The sequence below is a fragment of the Protopterus annectens genome, chromosome 1.part0 (assembly GCF_019279795.1).
Source record: "Protopterus annectens isolate FY-2018-M chromosome 1.part0, PAN1.0, whole genome shotgun sequence".
Taxonomy (NCBI): domain Eukaryota; kingdom Metazoa; phylum Chordata; order Ceratodontiformes; family Protopteridae; genus Protopterus; species Protopterus annectens.
The window spans coordinates 1,084,311,068-1,084,333,331 of NC_056725.1; the positions used below are offsets into that span (position 1 = coordinate 1,084,311,068).

Consider the following 22,264-nt stretch of genomic DNA (forward strand, 5'->3'; position numbering starts at 1 on the left):
AACGTCAAAATACCAGTCTTATGTACACGTACACAGAATATATCACATCCAGACTACATGTGGGAATCCATCTGTATTTTGCTTATGTGTGTTGAGTGTGGCAATAGCTCTCATGTAAGACAGATATTTCTCCCCAACCACTTTTACTTTTGGTGTCTTTCCAAATGGGAATACTCAGGGAAAAATGAAATAGCTGCACAAATAGACAGACAAACAGACAGTCAGATGGCTAGCTAGATGGATATATATATATATATATATATATATATATATATATATATATATATATATATATATATATATATATATATATATATATATATATGAATATACATATACAGCTAGAGTGAGAGAGAGATAGAAAGATGGTAATAATTTGAAATGTCGGAACTCTGATTGCCAAGCCCCAAAACATGGAGACTTAAAGACTGAAACTCCAGACGTGTATACACTGTCCAAGATTGCCATTTCTAGGGATATTACTTATTCAATGTGGTATACTGATCTTACAGTTGTTATAGATATAGATATATAGATATATCAGTATGTATATATATATATATATATAGAGAGAGAGAGAGGTGGTTCTATTCTGTATGACTGAAAGTACTTAATGTCAAAGTGAAAACACTGACAAAATAATTTATAAACATACAGAATATTGAACACAACAAATAATGAATTACTCATGAAAGAAAAGCTATTTCCTTTCCTGATATAAGCATTTATGCCCCCCTGTAACTTCTTCTTCTTTCGGCTTTTTCCCGGTAAGGGGTCGCCACAGCGGATCACCTTGTCCGCACATTGAATGGCAGTGGAGTTTTACGGTGTCGAGTTGCCAGCCCGGCGCCCAACCTTCCACAGAAGGCACACTCACATGCACACCTAGGGCCAATTTAGAGTGTCCAATCCACCTGCAGCATGTCTTTGGGATGTGGGAGGAAACCGGAGCACCCGGAGGAAACCCACGCGACCACAGGGAGGACATGCAGACTCCGCACAGAAGGCACCCCAGCCGAGGATCGAACCAGAGAACCTCTTGCTGTGAGGCGGCAATGCTAACCACTGCACCACCGTGGCCGCCCTATTTATGCCCCCCTGTAACACTAACCTCAAATTCATCTGAATGCTGACAGTGTTCTGGGAAGGTTTTTATTAAGGTAAATTGAAGGGTTAGGGCTAAGATTGCAGGAAGGGGCAGCTTTATAAAGATGGGTACTGACACTAATGCTGCCAATTCCCTCAACCCTAACACTGCACCTTACCTTATTAAAACCTTTCCATGACACTGCCAGTACACAAGACATACTCACACACACAGACAATCACATACACACACTAAAAACACTGCATGTATCCTTTTACCTAACCCTGTACCTAATACTGAAACACACACACACATACAAACACACACACACACACACACACACACACACACACACACACACACACACACACACACACACACACACACACACACACACACACTCATACACACACACACACACATATATATATACAACATCTATTCTTCCCCTATTGTGACCCTAACCCTAACTCACAAACACAAGTACAGGCATGTGTGTGTGTGTGGGTGGGTGAGAGTGTGTATCATGCACACACAAAAACATATGAGGTTTGGAACAGAGCATTTTGTCTAGGGACATCTTCAATTGGGGATAGATATATAAGAGTAGTAGGAATTAAGAAGATAAGTGGAGGATAGGGTCAATGGGATGGAGGGAGGAAATGAGGTAAGGGTAGGGAGGGGCTTTAAGAGTTTTGGCTAGTATAACTGAGGTAGGAGTCACATTTCGGCATGTACTAGCCACCCTCCCTCCCTTCCCCTTTTATTAGGGGGGATTGTGGTTATTTCAGTTTGGGTAAGGTGGCAAAGAGGGGCAGGCTTGCCATCTTCTGTTCTCCCTCTCGTGTGGATGTGCAATTCAATAAGTTGGGTAGGAAAGTGAGCGGTTGCTCTGTTGGATAAGTTAAGCAAGCTGAGCTGCTTATATGGTTGGTGGTGTAATTCAATAAATTGAAGGTGAGTGGCGTAACGCTGCCTTGTAAGTGCAAAGATAACTGAGCAAGTGGGGGATGCTGCTTATTCAAGGGTGAGCAGTTACGCTGCCCTTATGATTACTTTATTTTCTTCCATGGATGTTATTATCACCTGGGTCATGTTTTGGTTGTCCATGGATGTTATTATCACCTGGGTCATGTTTTGGTTGTCCATGGATGTTATTATCACCTAGGTCATGTTTTGGGTCATGTTTTGGTTGAAATTAATAACTATTGGTTAACAATCATGTTTATGGAAGTTTAATAAAGGTCGTCAAATGTCATTTGGTGTGATGTGTTTATTTGAAGGGGACCAGGACAAATATCAATATACATGTGCTCACAGACATGCTTATACTTTATATATAGATATATATATATATATATATATATATATATATATATATATATATATATATATATATATATATGGGTCTACGTTATATAATCGAAATTACGATTCATCAAGCCATACGTCCGAGAACTGACTTCCATGAAAGTGCATTATTTTGAAAATGCACTATCGCAGAAAAAAACAAAAAATAAACATAAAAAAAAACAAACTAAACACCTGCGTCCCCCACATCCCTCCTACTTTAATATTCTCACTCCGGGATCGCACTACAGTACAGTATTCCCTTATCCCCACTGTACCACAATCTAAGCAATAGTTTGCTTAGTTGTGCATCAACACTACACATTGATGTGCAACTAACATTACATGTAAACTGCATGTTTTTATTTCTTTTCTTTAGCGAAAGTGCATTTTCGATAAAATGTGCTTTTGCTAAAGTAGGTCTGCGATGAACCGTACTTTCCATTATATAACATAGACCCATATATATATATATATATATATATATATATATATATATATATATATATATATATATATATATATAGATATAGATATATATATATATACATATATGTATATGTGTGTATACACATGCATGTACATTCATACTCATACATACACTTTACTATATGCACACTTATATATTATGTATGAATAAAATATCACACATACACAAAACTGTTTATACTAGTACCTGTGCTTACACACACAAGCCTATATATACATATGTATATCTATACATATATATATATATATATATATATATACATATATATATATATATATATATATATATATATATATATATATATATATATATACACATACATATGCATCTATGCACACACATAACATGCTTAAACAGAAGAAAAGTCATTAGTGATAAATACCTTAAACATCCTGTAGTAGAGGCTCAAGGGATATATACAATTGACCCCTTAAAGGGAAATCCATGTTTCAGCTAGATGACTTCAGAATGCCCGTGACTTTTTATTTTTTTTAACTCTTTTTTTGTACATTCAGGTAAGCAAAGCCAAAAAATATTAGCTATAGCCAAGCCACATTTTGCTCTTTTACTTAGCTCACCAGTATAGCCTAAATCAGCGGTAGTGTTGTTGCCTCACAGCAAGAGGTTGTCCCATTCGATTCTCGGCTGGAGTGTGGGGAGTGCCTTCTGTGAAGAGTCTGCATGTCCTCCCCACGGTTGGGTGGGCGTTCGAAAGACATGCGTGAATGGGCGTGTCTTTGTTGAAGGTTGGACGTCGAGCTGGCACCTCGGCGTTCATGAAAATCTACTGCCAATCATTAGCGGACCGGAGTTCCGCTGTGGCGACCCCTAATCGGGAAAAAGCCTAAAGACAAACAACAACAACCAGTATAGCCTAAATGGATGTTTTGGCTATACTTTGGAAACACAGAAATTCAAAACAAGCAAGACGTCCATAAAAATTATGATAACTGCAAAATATCCTATATAACATCCTAATCAAAGGTCTAAAGTGTCACACAGTTAAATCATTTAGTTCACAGTGGAGACTCTAGCTTGGCTGGATCTTTCTTGTAATTTTTACTAAAAGGTTTCTCTGTCTGACTTTCTGGGTCATTGGTTAATTGGAAGAAAAAATACTCAACTCAACTTTTTTTTTCCAGTTGGCCAAACCGCTTTCATTCATCACACCCCATCCTAATTATATATAGATACAAACTGTAAGATTGCACAACAGTGGCTCAAAGGCAAATTCTGTTCTTCAAAGAGCTCCCACAAAGTAATGCCAGCAGAAGCAATCATATGACTATTTGATCACTTCTGCATTCATTAAAAGCATTCAGTATTATAAACCATCGATTACATGGAATGTTTCCATATATAATGAACAGTTAACTGTCATGTAAAAAGGAAAGTCTTGCATGTTGATAAGAGTATGCCTAAACAAGTCTAACAGTGTATCTATCTACAGAGGTGTCGCAGAGGGATACAATTTGTATTTTCCATTTTGGTTTATCTACAAAGGCTGAATATCAGGAATTACTCTTATGTGATATGTGTGCTAATGATTCAAGAAGAGAATGGGGGGGATATGCTTCAACATAGTACTTCAAAGTAAAGGCTATGCAGTTTTCGGCAAGTGCTGCTCTAATGACAAAGCATGTGCAGGACTATATGTAACTGCATATTCATTAATTCATTCAATATTTGTAATCTGTGTAATTATTCTGATCAAATAATCCTTTTCAGCCATGACCCATGCTGCAAGCTTTATGCAGTTTACTTTGTAAGAATCAAGACAGTTGTTGTGCACAGTACTTCTATGAGGCTCTGGGTCCTGATGAGAGAGGGTATGTAAGTCTGGTAGCCCACCCTTGATGATAAAAAATATATAAAACAATATATAAAAAAATAACTCCAACCTTAAAAGCTGTAATAGAATGCAAACATATAACAGATGGCATCATATTTCCTGAATTCAATAATGGGTTAGAAACAATCTATTAAAATATGTCATGTACATGGTACATAATATGTCTCATGGTGGCACTGAGGCGTATATGATGTGTATATAAAATGTAATGTAATGGAAGTGAAAGTTTTTGTGATAACTTGCACCAAACAGTAATCTAGCCTAATGTGTTTAGAAGAAATGAGTACATCTCTAAGAGCAGCTTTAATAGATCCCCAATCCAAAAAACATCTGGCAGTTTTATCAAAGTGCTGTGCAGTGCATTAAACCAATGAACATCCAACAAGATCCATTTTGTAGTTCTGGGTTTAATTCTCTCGGTTTTCTTTCAGCTAATGTAACTTTGGTAAACTCTCTTTCACAAGTAGTCACTTCTGCCTGCAGTACTATTCTGCTCATGAAATCAGTAAAAGTAAAAGTCAGCAGTCTCACCTGTTTCTCCAACTGTAGGTAAAGGGAAGAGTCCATGACTGCAGTACAATCAGAATACAAAGTGATGTACAAATCTTCAGAATGTGGTGAATCCCATGATTAACTAAAAAGGTTTTCAAATTACAGTGTAGCCACAAATGTCAGCACGTATCTTAATACCAATACATATCTATACACAAAGTAAAACCTCAACAACACATCTTCCTTGAGTCTTTTCGGCCTTTTCAACTACGTTACAGTGAAATATGTGAACCATGCATTAGTTTCTCCAGTTAATGGCTTAGAAAGATGTAAGGTTCTTACCAGAATGGTGGACACAATCAATGATCGGTTAGACAGGGAGTCTGAGATGTTTACTGGCTTTCCTTTTTGGTTTTCTGTCATGTTCAGGCCACTGAATATGTCCCAACTTCCAACCTAAAAATGGAGTAATACAGTCTGTAAATAATAATTATAATCAGATAGGAGCAACATGTAAAACACTGAGCTACAGATATAGGGCTTATTATTCAAGTACGTAGCAGATGCTGTGAACCTGTTTTAAAACAACTTCATTTGATACAGTATTTACATTCATATGACATTAAGGACACTAAAAATATATACTTTTGGTTTGTCATCTTAGTGCTTAACTGTAACTAAGAAAATACAAAGTGACATGAAACAAATTGAAATGAAAGAAATGCCATGATTTCTCACCTCATTGCGCAATAATGCAGTAGACAACAAAGATGTTATTACCTAAGGGCAGCTCTACATTCCATCATGTACGTACCAAAGCATAATATATTACTTTTACTTATCCCAGTTATTATACAGCCTAACATGTTCCATCATTGTTAATGTTGTGTGAATATATTTGCATTGTTTGACTTTATTTTTAAGTTTTTAACCTGGAGATTAGACTGGTATAAAGACCCTATAGAGCCACATCCTAGGACAAAAGGAAATACTCCCATATATTGAGATTAACTGTAAATAACAAATAAACAAAAATTCTTATATAAGTGACATGCATAGGAAGAATAACAATATATTCTGGTGGACATTATGCAGGTCAGTTAGAACATGATTTGAAACAGCACGCTTTCTCTCTGTCTCCCTCTCTTTGTGTCTCTCATTGCTAATGTATTGTTGTTATAAAACTATATGGACCAGCAGAAAAACTACAACATACAGCTGTGCAATAATTAAGCAATTGTTTGAGTAAATGAGGCATGTTTGTATGAATTTATAAATATTCATTAATGCCTTTTCTGACTCAGATAACTACTTAGCAGGGAAATATTAAGCGACATAAGAAACCAAGCGACAGAGTAATAAATAAAAATTTTACATTTCTGTCATTCCATCACAGGGCTCACTAAACCCTTACATCTAAATTGGACCACATGCACTTCAGTTGTTTGTATTAGCTAAAAGTATTTCACATACAAATGAGTTTCCTCATCTCCTATCTCCTGTGGAGATGCACCTTCAATGTACATTCTGGGATACTGCTATGTAATGGCTGACAACCATACAGTCATGGAACAGCAAGCCTATCACAATTTGAACAAAGAGGATTTTAGGGGAGTGACCTACACTGCTTTGCCCTCAGTCTTGTCCATGCATTTTGTTAGAGTTGTTATATATGTAAATCCACAATGGCTCCCTATATACACATATCTCCTACTTCACATGTTGCAGACAGATGCCCCTGGACTTCATCATCTGCCTGTTCTTCATTGTTCTGTCCTACCCTGTCACTGAAGAAGGAAAAGCTGAAAGCCATTGCTGTATTTGTGTATTGCTCCAGCCCCCTACCCTTCAAAGCCATTCCTTTATTTGTGTACTGCCCCAGCCCACCACCCTCTGAAAGCCATTGCTGTATTTGTGTATTGCCCCATCCCACGACTCTTTGAAAGCCATTCCTCTATTAGTGTACTGTCCCAGCCCATCACCCTCTGAAAGCCATTGCTCTATTTGTGTACTGCTCCAGCCCACCACCCTCTAAAAGCCATTGCTGTATTTGTGTACTGCCCCCACCCCACCACCCTCTGGAGGCCATTACTGTATTAGTGTTCTGCCCCAGCCCAACACCCTCTGAAGGCCATTACTCAATGCTAATACTCAACACCAGGAGTTTAATCTCAAAATGCACATGCTCGAAGCACTCCTCAGTATGGAGAACATCGACATCTGTGCAGTAACTGAAACCTGGCTCAAGGCTCCAGAGAGCACCCCAGCACTACCGGGCTACAACTCATACCACATGTTTTAGCCACAGATCACGGACCAAAACACAAAAGGAGGGGGGTGCATCCATATTCATCAAGGATACCTACACTTCCAGGTTAGTGGTGCAACATGATACCTCTGTGAGCATCCATGTGCAACTAACATTGGGCAAATCTGTATTGCAATTTGTGGCCTGCTACAGATCATCGTCCATGACCCAGGACCACCACTCCACTTTTCTAGAGACACTGAAAAACATGAAGGTCCTACCGAACACCCTCATATCGGGCAATTTCAATTATCCTATCATTAACTGGGAAAACTACTTGAGTACAAACTCCCAGGCCCAGCTCTTCCTGGAATTCATCAACTCAAATGCCCCAGATCAGCTGGTAAACTCTCGTAACAGAGGTGAAAACTTATTTGACCTGGTCATCATCAACATGGGCGACAGGTGTTCCCCACCGGAGGTCAACCCATCACTGGTTAGATCAGACCATAAACTAATCACTCTGGATGTCCACACCCCACCACATCCCCAACTAAGGAAACCACAGTAAAAAACTTTTCTAAAGCAAACTTCACCTTACTTAAGACAGAGGCAGTGAGTTTCACAGCCCCTACGCTAAAGGATAACGCTGCCCAAGATGCAGAAACCTTTACAAATGCACTCTATGAGCACCTACAAGGATGCATGGCTCATGCCATCCCTATCAAAACCAAGACTCACTCCTCTAAGAGAAAAAAAACAGTTTGGTGGACCCTTGTCATAAACAGGCTACACAATAGAAGGAGGAAACTAGTTCAGAAAAAAAAACAAATCCCAAGAAGGAAAGGCATCCCTGATCAGTATCAGTAAGATACTAAGGTCCCTCATAAAATCATCCAAGGCTAACTTTGAAAGAAAAATAGCCAAGGATTCAAAGATAACCACAAAGCCTTCTTTAGCTATGTTAAGAATCTAAGTGGCAACTTGCAGATATGCACTGAACTTGTGCAAAATAGCACAAAATATACTGAACCTACTGATATTGCCAACATCCTGGCAGATAGAGTCAGTGCAAACTTCACCCCCCTCTCTCCCCCAAAAGGGCCCACAACAATACCGGAAAAGTGTAGTGTCCCAGAAATCAGAGACACACATGTGAAAACAGCCCTTTCAAAAGCCAAAAATGCAGCATCAATGGGGTTGGATGGTGTCCCAGGATGCATCCTGCATGAACTACAGAATTAACTAACCCCCCACCTAAACATGCTGTTCAACCTCAGCCTCTCCACAGGCTATGTGGTCAAAGAATGGCACACAGCAATGGTTATTCCACTCCACAAGAGGGGACACAACTGACCCTGGTAACTATCATCCCATAAGCCTGACTAGCCTGGTCTGCAAGTCTATGGAGCGCATCATCATGGAACTCATTAACAAAGACATTTGGGAACCTCCAAACACTTGACCCAACGCAGTTTAGCTTTGTTAAGGCCAGATCTTGCCTACTAAACCTGGTTGACTTCTTCGAGACAGTCACCAAGGCCATAGACAAGGGAAAGGTGGTTCACATAGCCTACTTTGACTTCGCCAAAGCTTTTGACACCATTCCACACTCGGGTATTACATAAAAACTCAACAGCCCGAACATACACCCTTACATCACAAGATGGGTTGCCAACTGACTTACAGACAGAACTCACACAGTAAGTATAGCGGGCTCCAGGTCTGACTCTAAACCAGTCACAAGTGGTGTCCCGCAAGGCTCGATCCTGGGACCCCTACTGTTCAACATATACTTCTCAGAAGTACAGGCAAACACAGGAGGTCTATGGCTAACCACGTTTGCCGATGACTGGAAACTGGGAGCCATAACTGACTCTCCGGCTGATATCCTCCAAAAGGGCCTTACTGAGATGGACACCTGGTGTCAAAGTCATGGCCTCAAGCTGAATGCCAAAAATGCATAGTCATCCTGTTTGGGAAAAACAAAACACCCACGAATTACCACATATTTGGCAGCCCCCTTAATACAGAAGAGGTAATAAGAGATCTTGGGACCCAGATAGATAGTAATCTCTCCTTTGACAATCATATTGCCAAAGTAGTTAAGAAATCCTTCTATGTGGCCCATCTAATCACTAAAGGGTTTGCATTTAGAAATGAAGAGGTTATAGTGCCCCTCTACTCATCACTCATCTGACCCATCATAGAGTACAATGCCCCATTTGGGATGTACCTCACAAGACACTTCCAACAGCTGGAAAGACCACAAAAGTACCTCACCAAGAGGATTACTGGCCTCAAACATATGTCTTATGCAGCCCGACTTAAAAAACTCTGGCTGTACTCAGTGGCATATCGCTTACTCAGAGGTGATCTCTGCCTGACTTACAAAGCCATGTCCAACTCAGAATTGATGGACATGCTCCACCTAAAGAAATCCAAGTCACTGCAAGCCACGCACTCTTGTGAGCTAAACCTCACCACAACAATAAACAGAACATGCTGAAGGGATAGATTCCTGTCACAGAGACTCCCCATGCTTTGGAACAAAATTCCAAACTACATTAGTTAGAGACCCTCAGTAACACTCTTCAAGAAAAACCTTGAGAAGTGGATGGGTAACAGAAAATACACCCCTGGGATCCCTTCACTGGCTCTGCCTGACAGAGGATCAGTTAATTAATCAATGGGGCTGCGAAAGTCGACACACTCTGGCTAGGCTTATAAATGCCCTCAGGCAGATAGCCTAGTACCTACCTATGAACCTATGAACTTATTACTCTGTTTGTGTACTGCTCTGCCCACTACCCTCTGAACACCATTGCTGTATTTGTGAACTGCCCCAGACTACTACTCCAGCCTCCTAGTCTTGGTATTACATGAACACACATCACTGGTAGAAAGTGTAAATTACATGCTTGTATATATTGGGAAGTAAAATCAACTGGCTAACCAAAGTATTAAAAATATGTGTGTGCGTGTGTGTGTGTGTGTGTGTGTGTGTGTGTGTGTGTGTGTGTGTGTGTGTGTGTGTGTGTGTGTGTGTGAGCATATTTGGGTGTTTTTCTAAGATACTGAATTATTTTTTATCTACCCTTAAAAATTGTTAAAAATCAAGTCCTACTGAGACTTCTTTTCAAGTCTGTTGTGATAACTTTTGCATCCATGGTTCTGGGATGAATAATGAAGACTGAAATAACATCTGGATTTTTGTTCATAATTCATTATACAAAATGGCAATAACAACAAGATAAGTTTCAGGTGCTGGATATGCCTAAATTGCCTAAATTGTGAAAAAGCTTTGAATGTATATTTTAGCTCAAAAGCTACTCTTGGCCCAGAAAGTAAGTGAAAACAAATATGGCATTACTGAATCATCACAAAACTGTTCAGTTTTAACAAATGTAAATAGTCCAAATGTTATCTTAGCAATCTACTGATTTTATTCATTTTGTATCTGTGATTCATGGACTAGCATGAGAAACAATTTGACCACAGTTCTCCCAGCTACAGCAACATTTGACTGCTTAGTCATTTTACAAACTATGGGCACTGAGTTTGGAACAGTTACAAAGAGTATGAATTGGCTGCTTAGCAGTTTGTGTCACGTAATCAGCACTGAAGCTTTAGTTTCCATTTCATTGCTTAGGTGCATATATATTTATTTACGTTACTATTTATTTATTTGTTTGTTTCTAGCAAACATCTTATCTTCTTACCTGAATATGACTTTTTAATTTGTTGAGGGAAACTGGGACTGGATAGATATTATGGTTTAAAATGTTCTTTGGAAGTTCAAATTTTTATCATGTCTCATTATAAGATTTGAAAGGGTTGTAGTGTCTAGTCAAAGTTGTATATCACAGCAAACTAAATCTCAGAACACACTTAGACTCACTAAGTTCCTATGTAAGCTTTCCAAACTCTATCATTATATATCCAAGCAACTAAGTCTAGCAGGAGATATACACCCCAACCAACACTCAGTCGACACTACCACTCCCACCTCAACCAAACCTAGCTCACATCCACCAGAGAAACAAATCACCCCTTCTCCTGCTCAACATTAATGTAAGAAGCATTGCAAAGAAAACTCATAATCGACACACTTTACAATCCCACCACTCCCCTGATATAGTAATATTAACAGAAACCTGGCTGAAACCTCATACTAATAGTAATGAAATCACACCCCCAGGCTATAATATCCTACATAAAGACAGACCAAACAAAAACCTTAACATTATAGGGGGATACAGACCACCTGGTAACAACAGTTCCAGTGTTGAAAACCTATTACAGTGGTGCTCCATTCATCTCCCCCAAGACACCATCATCATGGGAGACTACAATATTGATTGGCTCCTATGCTTCTCACAACAAAGTCCAACTATTCACATGAACCTCTACGGGTTCACCCAAACCATTACAGCTCCCACTTGAACCAACAAGGTCTCCAAACAAAAGTCCATACTAGACTGGATTCTAGTAAACACACCTCACCTAGTATTCCGCTCAGGCCATCTCCCTGATAACCTGAGTGACCACAGTCCTACAGTTCTCCTTTGCGATTGTATCCATCCAGCACACCAAACTACCTTCCGTACAATCAGGAATAAAAACCATTTTAATCCTGACAACTTCATCTCTGCCCTAAAATCTGCCACTGGGAACATCTCAAACATATACCCCTAGATGAGGCTGTCCACTCTTTTAACAACACCTTTCTTGATATTGTCAACATCCATGCACCACCAAGAAAGGTTAGAGTCAAGGCCAATTACGCACCCTGGCTAACCAAAAAAACAAATCTCTACTTAAAGCTAGAGATAAAGCCTGGTCACTGCACCATAACAATAAATTCAGTACCAGTAAACAAAACTTCCATGAACTTCGAAATAAAGCCAAAAAACAAATTAAAACGGACAAATCCAAGTACTACCTAAATATCCAAAACAAGCACCAAAAAAATCCACAAAAGTTCTGGTCCGCAGTAAAATACCTATTACAACCAGGTAATGTTGCTACTCCCACGTCAAAAACAACTAACAGCAATGAAAGCATAGCTACCCAGTTCAGTACCTTCTTCACAGAATCCATTCTAACTCTAGCCAACAATCAATCTAAGACCAATACCCCCCAGAATCAATCTATAGTACATCCTCACAAGACACCTCCACACCTCCACCCAATTCAAATTACATCCTGTATCCACCAACTGCATCAATAAACTTCTGACAAAACTAAAACCTGCATTAGCTGCCGACAACTTTCCTACAGACTATCTTAAAATCGCAGCAGAAACCATCTCCTATACTATAGCCATACTCATAAACAGATCAATAACCGAAGCACATGTGCCCTCTGTCTGGAAAATATCACACATGCTACCCCTTCACAAAGGTGGCACCTCATACAAACTTACTATCGCCCCATTGCCATTCTTTCACCCTTATCCAAGATCCTAGAAAGAATAGTACACACACAGCTCATGAAAACCTTATCTCATAAAACCTACTATCTAGTACTCAACATGGTTTTCATCCTGCACACAGTATAACTGCCCTACTGACCTTCACCAACAAAGTTAACCAACATAGAAACATCTCTCAATTTGTATCAGCCTTATTCCTTGACCTGTCTAAAGCCTTTGACATGGTCAACCACAACAAACACATTAATGTCCTTTCCTCCCTCATTATTAATATCACAACTCTTAACTGGTTCCAGAGCTACCTAGCAGATAGGCAACAAGCTGTTTGTTGGCAACAAACCCTCTTTCACACCCTCCATATCACTATAGGGGTCCCTCAAGGCTGCTTCCTTGGACCCCTCTTATTCTCACTCTTTACCAACCAGCTACACTCTGCAACCACCCATGCCACCATAATTCAATATGCTGATGACTCAACCCTGATCTGCGCAGCTCTGTCCTTCAGAATCCTCCAGACCTTTACCCAAGATGCCTTCTTATCAGTGGAAACCTGACTAACCAACTCCTAGCTGATACAAACCCCAACAAAACTAACCTCTTACTCTTCTGTCCCACTAGGATTGTGCCCCCCCAACCTTCAACATTTACTCTAAAAACAAAACCATTATAACTCCATACCCAAACCAAACTACTTGTAATTGACCACAATCTAACATTTGACCTCCATGTAGATGAAAACAATCAAAAAAGTCCACAAGAAGCTCAGCCTCCTATACAGATATGCCCAGTTTCTAACAAGTACTACAAGAATCCCCATGTCCAGGACCCACCTGCTATCTACACTTCTATATGCATCCCCTGTCCTTATCAACCTTCATAAATTAGACTTTAACAAACTTGAAGCCTGCTACAATAAAATAGCTAAATTTGCCACTAAATCACCATATAGGTCACATCACTGCCACTCCCTCAAACAGCTTAGTTGGCAGAAACTCCCACAACTCCTACACTTTAACCAGTTAAGCCTAGCCCATCAAATTCTACACCACCCAAACAAAACCCCACCCCTCAGAGATCTAATCCAGCTATAGTCTGCTCCTAGATCCCTCCACTCACACAATAAACATCTACTACAAGTTACTAGACCAAAAAACTCAGCTGGAGAAGGCCTTTTCTCCAACTATACTTCCAAACTGTGGAACACCCTACCTACTACTCTAGTCTCCATTACCTCATCAAAACAATTCAAATCATTCCTGAAAAATCACCTAGCAAACACCTGGCTCTGCCCCTGCATTCCCCCAGGATAGGCCACTCCCTAAATACTAACTCACTTTCTAATCCCTCTACATATCTGAATGTGACCTTTCTCTAAACTAATATTAGCTAACTGTACCTCCATGATAACAAATATTAACAAATTCACTGTATGTATTGCAAATGATACTTGTGCAGCTTTTTTACAGCTGTAATACCCCAAAAAGTATTGTTGATATAATGCACATTTAATACTTCTCTGATTTGTTTTTCTCCTAATGTATTAATTGCAGCTTTTCTCCCGGGGCCTCCACTGAAAAAGACACATGCCCAACTGGACTTTCCCGGTAAACAAATGTAAAAAAAAAAAATATTTATCACTTATCCATTTGGATCCATTTTCCATTTTGTCATTACTAATGATTCTGAGGTTGGGCAGCAAAGAGAAAACAGAAAATTTGAGAACTTCTATAAGTTAGTTTTTCTCAGAGTTAATATATTTGGAGATCAAGGATATTAAGCTGAATTTCACACATTCTGAGGTTGATAGATGGTGTAGCCACCTTGCCAAAACTCTTTTGTTATGTTATTTTATGTTACTTGTCATTACAATGATTTGTGTTATGCTACGGGCCATCCTGTTTGAGTTGATCAGTGGATCGTTCAAGGACAGATCTTTTAATCAAAGGATTACTTACTAGCTCTGGGTCATGTGAGGGTCAGGACCAACACTGCACAGTAACCTTAACTTGATATAACATACAACCTCAATACAGGTTATTAATATTCAATTAAATAGTCACTTGTTCAAGTCGTACATGATAGACCTTATATCTCTCTTTTTTTCTTGAGATCTGTATTTTAGACATGATTTTTATAAATCTTCATGTCTTGACAAAATGAGATTCAGTGTTTCATTAGGAACCCTTTCTTCTACATTAGCAGGTAGACAGTGCACAGATACAATGGGCACATATTTGATATAAGCCTTTCTAATCACATGTGAGACCTTTCAGTAGTTTTCATTCTTGAATGATATTATCCTAGATAAAGTGTCTATGTATGAGATAAGCTGAGTTGGGCCTTCCTATGTTGGTACATGTACCAGAACATCTACAAATGTTATGCATACCAGGGCATAACTAAAAAGTTAAGCATAGTGGTGATGAATTTCATACCCCAGATGATACTAAGGTGGCTTACTTGTTAAGAAGGAAATGAGAGTTTGAATTCCATATCTGTCTGAAAATCAGTGGAATTTATATCACGTATCTTATGTGGAACACTGCCACCAAAGCCACTTGTATGTTTTACTTATTATCATCAGCCCTGATGATGCTGCAGCTCAGACTAAGGGGAATTTTCCCTCCCCAATGATCTTGTTTAAAAAGAATAAATGTGTTTATACCTAGTGATGCTCACCAAACAACTTTTAAAATCAGTGAGAACTACCTACTGAAACACGTCAAAGTCTCACCCTGGCTTTAGAGCTCATGATCGCAGCAGTCTGAGTACCGCCTACTGACACACATCAGGGTATCGCCCTGGCTTTAGAGCTCATGATCAAAGCAGTCAGGATCTACTAGTTATCATTTTAATCATTATTTTAACCTCTTTTGATGGGTAAAGACGATGCACCTGTCAATAAATGTACACCAGTGGGAAGGTAACACTAAATAAAAAAATGGCAACAATGCACATCCAATATCATGTCCATTCTATACCCCAATTAATTGTACTACAACAAATTTATAATTTAGCACTAAAGATGATTAGAGGCTGGATGTCTATAGGTGATAACTGACATTATTTCTTACTTATTTCCTTGGAGATTGGTGTAATGGTTGGAGTAGAGGGTAGTATAATGGTTAAGGTGTTTGACTCAAAGACACAGGGTTTGATTCTCACCTTTGAAAGGGAAATTAGATAAGCTTAAAATGGCCGACAGGAGTTAACTAGCCTAATACGTGCCTGTGAACACAGAGGTTTAATATTGTTTACTCAGTTAGTGGGTTACATGTTTGGGCGAAGAAATGTACCTAACTGTTTCACCTGACATGCAACCCTAATTAATAAACAGTATCATCACCCACCAAAAAAAAAAAAAAATTACTTCTTAAAACAATTTTCTGTATTCCTAGTATGGCAAACAGGTAGTTGAAAATGGGGGTGTTTTAGTCTATTACAAGCCTTGACATAGAACTAATGTGCCTATAGTTTGATTTAAATTCTTTCTTTTTGCTTTGATTGTTACTTATTTAATTTATGGTATTGATTATATATTCATGTACTACATCTTCCTGACATTAGCATGTGAATACAGTTGTATATGTACTATGCACACACACACACACACACACACACACACACACACACACACACATATATATATATATATATATATATATATATATATATATATATATATATATATATATATATATACATACATAGATATAGAGTTGATAGATAGGTATATTACATAAATATGTTTGTAAAAATGTGACAACCCACATTGTTAACTTTTACAATATCAAACCTGTTTTGTAACTATTTCACACAATTCTAGTGATTCGCAGTAAAATACTGAGCAGATTGTGTCAAACAATCTCATCTTAACCAAAAAAAAAAACATTTGAGAAGCTATATATATATATATATATATATATATATGTATCGTGTGAAGTCATCAAACTGACATATCAGAAGACAGCCGATAAAGCATACTTGTCAATGATTTAAAACTGTATAGCTCATCAGATGAGGAACTGAAAGCACAACTGCAAGTAGTCAAAACTTTTTCAGATGATAGAAGACTGTCACTTGGTCTTGATAACTGTGCAGTAGCAACCTTTAAAAAGGAAAGGTACAGCACCAAGAAAACATCCGTTGGGACAAGAATGTGATATAAAGGAACTTGAGCTATAAGGAGTGTATACATATCTGAGAATTGATGAAGGGTCAACAATAAAACATGAACAAATGCAAATAAAACTTAGTAAGGAATATTTTAGAAGACTTAAATTAATCCTGAAAACAGCATTGACATATAGGAACAAAATTCAGGGTATAAACCAATTTGCTCTTCCTGTCCTAACTTAAAAGTTTTGGAGTGATTGACTGACCCCAAAAGGTGCTGAATAGATTAAAGAGGAAAACAAGAAAGATGCTTCTATAAAGGGCCAAGGAATGAGGTTATCTAGGCTAACAGTGACAGATGAGCATTTTAATAAAGAACTAGATTCCTTTTGTATGGATCTAATGGTTAGGGGATAGAGTAAAAGGGAGATAGATGAAAATTTGAAGGATATATATATAAGATGAGAGGTGATGAAGCTAGACCATACTTTTCAGAACCAGTTGGTTTAGCACAAGAGACAGAAAGAGATTATGGTATTAGTCTCCTTTTGGATTTTACTAGTGATTCAAGAAATGTCATGCAGAAATTATAAAAAGACATTGGCAGGTGTTATTAACTAATGAAGCTACAAGAGAAATAGTAAGGAATACCCTAAAGTTAAATATAAAAACTGCAAATCCCTTAAGAGGAAGTTGTGTTATCTGAAAGACACTTCGGAAATAGTGATGACTGAGTATAATGAACATGTATTTAGTACAAGTCCCTGTGGACGCTGCAATTATTGCAGTTTTATACAAACAGAAGGAGTGTTTATACATCCGGACTCAGTGAGGTGACATTTCTTTAAGCTAATAGCAGATTGTGGCACCAGTCACATAGTGTATCTAGCAAGCTGCCAAATATGCAGTAGGTTTTTTGTAGGAAAAACAGATAGGAGATCTGCGTAGCAGAATACATGAGCATGTTTACAATATTAGGATTGGAACACCAAATAATGCTTTAGCCAAGCATGTTAGAGACACTGTGAATCTCACTGCTTTAAGTTTATGGTAGTGAATAAGAAAATGTCACTATGAGGCAGAGGGACGTAAGAAATAAATCAGAGATTAATGAATCAGAATGGATTATTAAGTTACAAGCGACTGAAGGGAGTGGTGTCAATGACAGGATTCCTATCAAACCCCATCTGAAAGCAAGAAGTCATCGGTAAGGTTTTGATTTTTTATGAACTAAATGTAAACAATGCTTGTTGCCAGGCATTCACTGCAAACTAAATGAGAATAATGTTCTGATATATGTTTTGTGATAGGCTATTTTTTGGCATCAAGTTTGAGTTAATTGAGTTGGATTGATGTCTTTTAACGTGATAAGCATAAAATAAAGTGTTTTAGAACTGTTAAATATCTCTGATGAAGCAACAAGCAGAGTTGTGAAAGTGATTACCATTTTTATTATTTTATATGAAGTAAAGATATATGTTTTAACCGCTTTTATTGTAATTTCCATTGTTGAATAGTGCATGTTCAGCCATGTGTTGACTCCATTTGCTATTGGATTGTTTACATACAAGTTTTGGAGGGGAGCATTTACTGCCTTGCTTGTAGCAGTTAGTTTTGTAATAACAGATAAAGTCTTACAACAAAAACACAGATTGGTAATGGAAAAGAAGGGGAGAAATCGAAAACCATCATGGAAGTATCGAATAGAGAAAACTATAAAGCAGTTAAGACAAGAAGTGTCACTGTTAGAAGAGTATAGAAGAGGGAGCATATCAACAAAAATACTAGATTTTCCATCTCGCATTAGTATTAATTAAATTGTCTAGTAATAGTCCTGTGGTAATCCATTTATAAATATGTATATCTAGGTTTAAAGTTTTGGTAAAGTGGATTTATTTATAAGGAGAAATAAATAAAATTAAGTTGTCTCATGGCAAACAGTTCATTTCACAATCACGTTTAAACTACAGTTCATAATTTTAGTAACTGTTTAACAACAACTTTCTATAGCTCAAGATGCTACTTACAGTTCAGTTTTAAGCCTTCAAAATTCCTTTCCACTCAGCAGGCGATATAGCAGTATATTAGAGTACTGAATTTTTACCAGTGCATTTAAAATTGTATTTTTCTAAACTACTGCCTTCTTGTTGTGTTTGCTGTTTGGAATACTGATGAATTTGATCATTTCCTGCACTTTTGGCAGATTTATTGTTAAAGATGGGTATTTCTTGAACTTCAGGTTCATATTGTGATTTAAGAGCCCAGGGGGGTTAGTGCTGCTCTCTGGTGTTAGACAAGGATAGCCAGGTCAAACTCTTAAATTGTACTAGTTCTGATTGGCCAGGGGATATTTTACTTGTTTACTGGTTGTGTGGGTCTCTATAAAGGCAACGTTTTTAAATGGAGCTTGGTCCATTTCTGCAAAGCTTAAACATGTTTCTTAACCACACCACTGATTACAGACACTTCAGTGTGAATCTTGTGTCATCCATCATGGTATAAGTACTTTAATTTAATAAATGACACTTTTTTTCCAAGTTAAATATAAGCACTGCTGTTATTTCAATGCATTTCCTGCTGTGTTTTTACATGCTAAATTATTTTAGAGTGCTATAATTTTTACTACTGCATTTAAAAAGTATTTATCTGCACTGTAGTCTTCTCGCTGTGTCTGTTATTTGGAATACTGTTAAATTTGATAATGTCCTGCAGTTTATGCAGCTTTATTGTTTAAGTTGGTTATTTCTTGCACCTCATGTCCATTTTGTGATTTAATAGCCTAGAAGGGTTAGTTTTACTCTCTGACATCAGTGATGGATAGTTTTGTCAAATTCTATGGTGTAAATCAATTAAAAAGCCTTAGATTATGCTTGCTGTGATTGGCCAGGGACCATTTTAGTTGTTTGCTAGTTATTTTGGGCCTCTGGAAAGGCATTATGTTTGCATGAAACTTTGCTCTGTGCAGCAGGTTTTAGCAGTGCCTGATATTTTCTGTATAAAACCACATTCAGACTTCCCTTTTCCATGGCTGTGCAACGACAACTAGTTTGCACAAAGACAAGCATTATCCCAAGTGTTCTAGAGTAGTACTCTCATTATCATTCGGTACTCCCCCATCGACCCATGGATTACCTAAAAAGGGATGCTAACCTCAGCATGGGCTTTCTTACTATCTCTGCAGCCAGCTTGGTGGATATGGGTGTCATGAGGCAATGTAACAATTGCTTTATGTTTACTGACAACCAACTTATTTGTAAGCAAACTGATAAGTTATGTGATAGATACATCTTCAAAATGTCACTGGAGGCAAAGTTCTCCCACACAAACAGTCATAATATCAATTGGACTGCCAGAATTGCACACATTACATCTGCCACAAACAGTATGAATCAAACACACAGGCCCAAATATGCTGAGGCACTTAAAAGTAATCTTTTTCAACCCCAATAACCTCCCAGATATTGGACCTACAACAAATATCCCCAGCAGCCCTTAATGCTTCCCACCAAAATAACACCCACCATAATATATACAGCCACATTTCATGGAGCCTCATCTTCAAAGCCCATAAGGCAAGGCACAACAAAATCCCATATTTTAGTTATAGGAGATTCCATTGTGAGAAACACAGATGTGCCACTCACCAAGTTGAGTAAGGAGAAAGTCTTGGTTAGCTGGCTATCAGAGGCCACTATCCACCAGATTACACACGCATACACACACACTCACATACTTGAACAAATACCAGTATCACACAGTCATAGTCCATGTAGGTGTAGATGACCTGAGACATACCTCCCTGAACTATATGAAGAGATATATTACAGAACTCTTAGACTATGTGTCCCAGGCTGGTATGAGCCTATTAATGACCAACATTCTACCTTCACCAGACATAATGCCACAATATGAACCCTAGATGATTGACTTTAATAATTTACTTAACTTCTGGTGTCTTTCCAAGAAGGTACAATATTTGTCAGTATGGGAGGATATGGTCAGCAGACCATGCTGCTTTCTCAAATATGATCTGCACCTGTCTCTTTTTTAGGCTTTGGAATGTTGGTTAAAATATTGTCATCCTCCAGAGTGCCTTTTTTAGGCAAAGCCAAAATGCAAACCTTACAACATAACTAAACCAACTCTAGGAATCTAAAGGTATTACTGCTCAATTCCGGCAGTCTAAACAAGAATCTCCAGTCTCAAGCTCTTCTTACCCTAGAGAATGCAGAATGCGTGCAGTTACTCAGACATGGTTCAAAGCTGCAAAGAATATCACAATAGTGCAGGGATACAATGCCGTCCACACATTTAAACCAGCTACTGCACAGGCAAGGGTTATGGGTGGAGGTGTCTCGATCTACATCAATAACAACCACACATCAACGATGGTCAAACAGGAGGAAGTGCTTGAGCTTCTCCATGTCCAAATTACTACAGGCAAAATCCCATACAATAGTCTTGCAAGGTAAAGGTCACCCTTTATGACCCAGAAAACCCATAACTCATACTTAAACTTACTGAAGACACTTACCATTCAACCCAATACCACATTCATGAGTGGCTTTAACTACCGCACAAAAAACTAGGAATCATACATGACCCTAAACTTGCAAGCCCAGAGATTCCTGGACTTTGTAAATACAAACACACGACACCAGATGATCCGTATGCCTAAACTTGCTGAATTTGGCCACACAAACATGAGAGAATGCTTTACCCTCTCCTCAGTGTAATGCTCTGTCTAGTAAGGTCAGAATATAAAGCTGTCTCCTTTGAAATAAAAATAAAACCTGGGATCCCAACTAACCCCTTAGCATTTATGAACTATTGTAAGAGAAACTTCTTATTATTAAGTAATGACCTGTCAAAATTTCAAACCCACTTAAACCCTTAGAACACACCTGCTTACATAGATATGTTCACATAATTCCTGTACAATAATGTTAACAGAAGCACAGAGACAGTTGTGCCTACCAGGAATAAGCTCAGAATAAACTCAAAAAAAGAAGCAACCTCCCTGGTAGAATCCCAATATCAATAGGCTGTACAACATAAGGAAATTAGCAAAAAATTAACGTAAAACAACTAGCATAATAAAAACTCTCTCATCCATCTAAAAAAAAAAAAAAAAAAAAACCTAAGAGCACAAATCAAGTCTACCAAAGCAAATTTTGATGTAAACAATGCTC

The 22,264-nt window shown here is 38.1% G+C and overlaps 1 protein-coding gene across 2 annotated transcripts in view; it reads right to left on the reverse strand.

Annotated features, from left to right (window-relative positions):
- The window catches only part of GRIK2 (glutamate ionotropic receptor kainate type subunit 2), a 3,358,677-nt gene that overhangs the window by 1,290,332 nt on the left and 2,046,081 nt on the right, over window positions 1-22,264 (reverse strand). For both annotated transcript variants that reach the window (XM_044064973.1, XM_044064981.1), the window contains exon 10: window positions 5,614-5,727. In XM_044064973.1, the coding sequence (XP_043920908.1) occupies window positions 5,614-5,727 (114 nt within the window). The remainder of the gene's footprint in view (window positions 1-5,613; window positions 5,728-22,264) is intronic.